The sequence below is a fragment of the Phaethon aethereus genome, assembly GCF_964289735.1.
Source record: "Phaethon aethereus genome assembly, chromosome: 1".
Classification (NCBI taxonomy): Eukaryota; Metazoa; Chordata; class Aves; order Phaethontiformes; family Phaethontidae; genus Phaethon; species Phaethon aethereus.
Window position 1 is genome coordinate 84,915,289 of NC_138575.1, and position 6,000 is coordinate 84,921,288.

Sequence of the window (6,000 nt, forward strand, 5' to 3'; positions counted from 1 at the left end):
GACACTTCTTTCCTCCCTTTTGCCACATAGATGACTTAAGGCCAAATAACTAGTGAAAAGGAAGTATCATACTTACCACCTCATCCAAGGGACGGAAGTCTTTATCCAAAGAAACAATTCTGAACAGGACTGATGGAGAAAGGCATACAGTGAGGTTCCACAGTGCAGTCACCAACCAAAAAACATCAGTTGCAAAAACAACAGAGAACAGAGCTGTTCTCTTCTAAAGAAATTCCATTCACTAGAAAGTTATGTCATGCTAGAAGGTTATCCATGTAAGAAAATACATGAATAAGAGGATGTTAAAAGCAAATCCATGGCAGTGTGAAAATCTTACTGATCATGGGCATCAGAATCTCATTAATTGGGACCGAAGTTAAAATTTAAGTTGCCTTTGTCTACTTTGCAAGGTTACATTTTTACATTTGTATTCACATGGGTCTTCTAATTTTGTTATAATTAGACTGACTTCTTAGGAAGAATGAATGCAAGCAAATAATTTCAGCACTTGGCTGCGAGTTTGTGTTGGCTCTGGATAGATAGAGAATTCAGTGCCTCTTTTAGAACGTTCATTTCTGTCCACGCCAGATTTAGGAGATCAATGGCCTAGAAGAAATAAATGGCCTATAGTTCTCTCTGTCTTCACTGAGCAAAATCAGCTGCCACTTTGAAAACTATTTCATTACTTAGTCTGAATTTTGGCCACTTTCTCTATAGGACAAATATCCAGTCTTTCTCTGATTTTAATGCGGACCCTATCTGCATGGACCACAAACAACAGAGCCCCCAGTGACAGAGGGAGTGTGTGCAGGTGCCCCAGATACATGCATGTGTCTTAAGGTTCCCCAAATTGTTCCCACATGGAGCATTAAAAACATAAGCTTCAGCCACAAGTTTGCGCTTCTAAACCCCCACTGAAAGCAGTCAACATCTGGCCAGCACAGTCCAAGTTTTAGTACAAATTTTTGCTTCAAACACAAATCTCCACTCCCTCCCCAGTACCTGTCTGTCCAGGCTTGTAGATGGGTTTGTCTGTCTGGACAAAGACCAAGCTCTCAGAATTCTTGACGAGCACTGACTTGCGGCTCCTGAATTGCAGTGTTGCCCCCTTCACCACCACAGTGATAAATGTGACTGATGACGGGCTATTTGATTTTGGAAGCTGGAGAGTAAGAAGGCAACTATGTTATGGACCACCTTTAAAGGCTTCCTGAACAGAACTGGCCTTCATAAAATAAGAGATCTAACATAACCTTGATGGACCCAACACAGAGGCAAGAGAAACTATAATCAGGAACAAGAGACTGATATTTGCTTGTCCCATATTCCTACACATTCCTACTGCTGTGCAGTGATTGTGCAAGTATTGTGCAGCAAAGGAACTCCCAGCTCTGCCACTCAGTTTTAAGAAATTCTTACTGCACTGATCAAAACCTTTCTGTGCTCTACTTTTGGCATTCACAGGGACAATGGAATAACACCCTTTCTCTTCCAGGTAATGTCCCTAGTCCCTGCAGAACATTTTCTTTTCCAAACTATACGCACCAGATCTGTATACATCTCTCTTCAAGTGACAAAATTCAATCTTCAGTCTATATCTGACAAACCCAGACACCGATGACAACTTGTTCAGTGTTCTGAAGGCCAGTTCTTCAGCCTTCAGGCCACAGACATAATCTGTGCTCTGAGCCAGGTGACCAACTTTCCTGGTTGCCCATGATTTGTTATATAGTCCATAGGGCTATCAGTTACACTAAGCTATGAATTTCCTCCTTCGGTCTCTTTTTCAGACATAGGGAATCACAGCTCTATGTTCTCACATTGATTTAGTATACTATATCCACAAGATATAGTGGATATCTAAGGTCCAAAAGCTCTACCCCAACTTGAAGACACTCGAGTGACAATCTGTGGTTGTTGAAGGATGATGTGAAGAGCCATTTGAAGAAGCTTTTCACCAAACAGCCATCATCAGGAGTGCCAATACTAAACCCACTTCTTTCTGCCGGCCTCTCCTCCTCCTGTCCTAGAGAGAGGCTGGCTTTCCAGAATTCCGCATTTCCCATTCAGGTAGCATGCTAAGTTGATCTCAGCAGTGAGAGGTTCTTGAGGATGGACATGAAACATACCTTTGGCCAAGAGGGAAGTGAACACCTACACAGTGTTACTCTGTTCACTGTTACTCAGTGCCCTTACAGTTTATCCTTAGCATAAGCAAACATCCCACAAGGATGAGGTACTCACAGAGAAAGGGATGCAGGTGAACAAGTCCTTCTCTGACACCACGTCATCAATCAAGCTCCTGTTTTCTCCTTGATACTCGAGTGTGGCGCTCAGCGTCACAGACTCATTCAGGTGGGTCATCTGAACACAGACTTTCTCAGGAGAATCGGTGTGTATCAGAAAGGGCAGTAGCACCATATATTGCCTAAGAACAGGGGAGAAGGACAGGTCAGAGGAACAGGAACAGGTAACAGGAGCTGTACAGAAAGAGCAAATAAACAAATCTGTTGACTACAACCTTCACTGTACAGGGAGAGAGATGTATTTTCTGGGAGTGTAACAAGATTTCCAGCATGTCTGTAACAGCAGGAGAAAGCAGATAGGCCGGTCTCAAAAGTAAGATACCACAGGAAATCCTCAATGAAAACGTCTGGAAGGGATACGTTTTTCCAGGTTCTGGCGCAACAGCAGCACTTCCTCCTGGGACCCTGAGTAACTCCAGCGGGGGAAAGTCGATTGTCACCTTTGCTAGCCGCTGTTGGTAGGATTCAGCAGCCACACACGTGCCAGTACCTCGTGAATAAACGCCGCTGACCACACGCTGCAAACCGTCTGTAGCACTACTCTCATTCCTCGCAGAGACCCAAAACTGCCACAGCGTGGTGCCAGATCTTAAGCAAAAACACTGAGCAAATTCAATTTTTGTCAGGGAAGCAAACCCCTCTGGCTCAGCCCTAGCAGGGGGTCCCCGCTCAGCCCTACGCAGCCTCCCGCCCAGCGGAGCAACGTGCTGGTGGTGTCCCGGTGCCCAGCGCCGCATCTGGGAATTAAACCTGATATGCCTAATGGCAATAGTGCTCCCTTTTGGGTGGGGGAGGACTGGCCTCTAATGAGCTTCCCCAAGAGCAGCGAGCATCCCAGAGAAGAGCCCTAGACACCTCAGCAGTAAGGTAGGGCATTCCCTTTAGTGGTAAGGGAGGCTCTGACACCTTTATGTCCGTATCAGTTGGTCTCCAGGGGGAAATCTCTGGTCCCTCAGATCCCAACCCTGCTCTCTGCTTACCCTGCATTTGATGAAAGCACTGCAGCACAGCCTTGCTTTGCTGGGGAGGAAAAGACATTGCCAAAAAAACAAAGGAGAAAGTCTCTGGGGTGTCAGGACCCCTCGTGCACTGCTCCTGCCATACACATACACACACACACATGCACACAACACACGCTCCCTTCACATACAAACAGGGCAAAAGGGGTGAAGTAGAGATGAAGTACAATATACCCTCACAGACCTTAACAGTACAGTCTTACAGTGCCACGTAACCCTGGGCGAGAAGGGAATTTTCATTCTATTGGCAGAGCTGAAAAATGTGAATTAAAAAATAAAGCCATTTCTGGTCATGCCAGATCTGTTATTTGTTCCACGCCAATCAAAAAGCACTCATATCTCCTGGGCATTTCAGCCTGGAAGTAGGGTAGTCAAGCCAAAATGAAACCTTTCATTGTCTTTTCAGAAAAGTCTGTCTCAAGAAAAACTGAACGTGTAAACAGTTATAAAAAGTTGCCTTTTAAGTAAAGAACTGACTTTGTGCAGAAAATTTTGTTGAAATGCTGTCAATTCGCTGAAGCAACAAAAGGTATTCTCATAGATCTTTCTCTTGTTTTTCTTTTTTTCCCTTTTTTCCCTTCTTTATTTTTTCCTGAAGTTTTACTGACACCTCAGTTTCACAGATTGTTTTGGGTCCCCCTGAAGCACTAGAGCTGCTGTTTGCAGAAGACACTTTATGCAGCCCTGGTGTCTTTATTCCTGGGTAAAAGAAAGTAGACAGAAGACAAGAGACAAAGCAACAGACACAGGAATACAACCCAGGTCTTTGCCTGCCCGGAGACCCCCCTGCATAGCTTACGGCTCTGTGGCGGGCGAGGTGTCTCCAGGAAGGAAGAAGAGGAGAAGGAGGAAGATGTTTGGTTTGATGAGCAGCCCGTCCTTCCCCATGGTGCAGAGCAGGACGCGATGTCAAGCAGACACCCAGCCTGAACTGGTGCTGCTGGTACTCCCCCTCCGCACTCCGAGTCAACCCCTTTATACTCTCCTCTGCAAACAGCCTGGGGGCTGGAGGAGATAAGGGCTGGGGGCCAGGGCCCATCCATCCGGGAGAGGCTGTAAGGAGGAGCTGGAACTAGCAGCTCTGAATCTGGGCAGAAGGCCAGGCGCTGGGGGAGAGGGAGGGGAATTGTGCCCAGCAGACTGGAGCTGTCTCTTTCGGGGCAGGGCAGCAGGCGACGGAGGAAGGAAGGTGGTAGCTAAAGAAAAGAAGGGCTAACAGCAGAGGATAGGGGGAAGGCCTCCATTTCTGGTAGGGCTTCCTGTATGGAGCTGGTCACTGCACTGGTCATGGAGGCTGCTGGAGGAGCAGGAGCAGAAGATTGAGCTAGGGTTTGGAAAACAGGAGTGGGTGTGCCTAACCCCCACTTATGGGCAGGATCTGACAAAAGGGAATGCAAACTGGCAACCTCTCCCCTCCCACCCACCCTGCTCTCTCATGCTCTCCATTCCTGGTCCCACCAAGGCTAATGCCCGGAAAAGGGGCCAGAGAGTGCCTGGACAATCAAGTTGTCTAAGATAATCTAACCTTCACCCTGACAGAAACAGGGACAGTGACATGATGGGAAGCTGCCAAAAGTTCAACCCATTAACAGCATGTAACACATTAACCAGCTCCCAGAGCAGCAGCTGCCCTCACACAGCAGAACAGACGTGGCCTGGGTCTTGCTTTGCCTGTAACTGGTTCTTGTTCCAGGCCAAGATATTGGCACATCTAGGTCAAATTATTGTTGTTTGATGGAGTCCTTCCTGGTTTCATTATGTGAAAATCCATGTAATGCACTGTGATGGGGGATGTTGTATCACAGAGGGAAATTTCTTTTTGACCATTGTCTTTACTGTAGTTACCTTGATCTGCAGTAAGAGGATCAATAGCTCTGGTAATTATTACCCTTGCAAGTGGCAGTAGAATAACTCTCTTACTTATAGTCCTAACCCAAACGCCAAAGAATGGAGATTTGTGTTAGAGGATGTAAAGCACAATTTGGGGATTAAAAAGGTGTGCAATAAAATTAATATCTGTTTGTCCTCTTCCTCTCCTACCATCATCACAAGTAGTTTGGTGATGGAAATTGTTCAGGAAATTTGGAATTAAGAAATCCAAGTGCAATGAGATAACAAACCTTCATTACAGACCTCATTCTGCCCTGGAGTGACCTGCACGGGAAAAATAGGATACTAGTGCATGTCCAGTTTCCTTGGGGACTTCACAAAGGAAACACAGCCCAGGCTTGTGCTCTGCCTTCTCCATTTGATGCCTAAAGGTTGCTCTGACTGCCCAAAAGAAATGTAATCCAGGAAGATCTGCCTTACCCGCAGAGAAGAGGATTCATACATGGGGTGGTCAAAGCCTTTTCGAAGTTGACAGATTACATTGGTTTGAACAGGTTGAGTGCAGAGTTATAGAACACACTACACAGGAAAGAGGTGCAGAACTGCACACAGCAGAGGAAGCTAGGGCTACCCTTTTGGCAAATAGCCAAACAGCTCACATCACGCACAAGCCAGCTCCCAATCATTAGGACCTTGGTCAAAAAATGTGCTGTTTAGCCAAAAACCGAAATGTGTTCAGTCAATTGAGGGGGGGGGCTAGATTTTAAAGGCTTGAGAATCCCAGTAGGTACCAATGCACAGATATCAAACTGACTTTTAAAATCTGCCCTCAAGCTGCTTGGCCT

The 6,000-nt window shown here is 46.1% G+C and overlaps 1 protein-coding gene across 1 annotated transcript in view; it reads right to left on the reverse strand.

Annotated features, from left to right (window-relative positions):
- The window catches only part of LOC309407034 (alpha-2-macroglobulin-like), a gene marked incomplete at its 3' end in the record, with an annotated part of 30,867 nt that extends 26,142 nt beyond the window's left edge, over positions 1 to 4,725 (reverse strand). The window contains 5 exon segments of the mRNA XM_082002440.1: positions 77 to 129; positions 1,003 to 1,162; positions 2,245 to 2,428; positions 4,125 to 4,235; positions 4,237 to 4,725. Of these exon segments, the coding sequence (XP_081858566.1) occupies positions 77 to 129; positions 1,003 to 1,162; positions 2,245 to 2,428; positions 4,125 to 4,235; positions 4,237 to 4,364 (636 nt within the window). The 5' untranslated portion in view covers positions 4,365 to 4,725.
- Between the last annotated feature and the right edge of the window lie 1,275 nt (positions 4,726 to 6,000).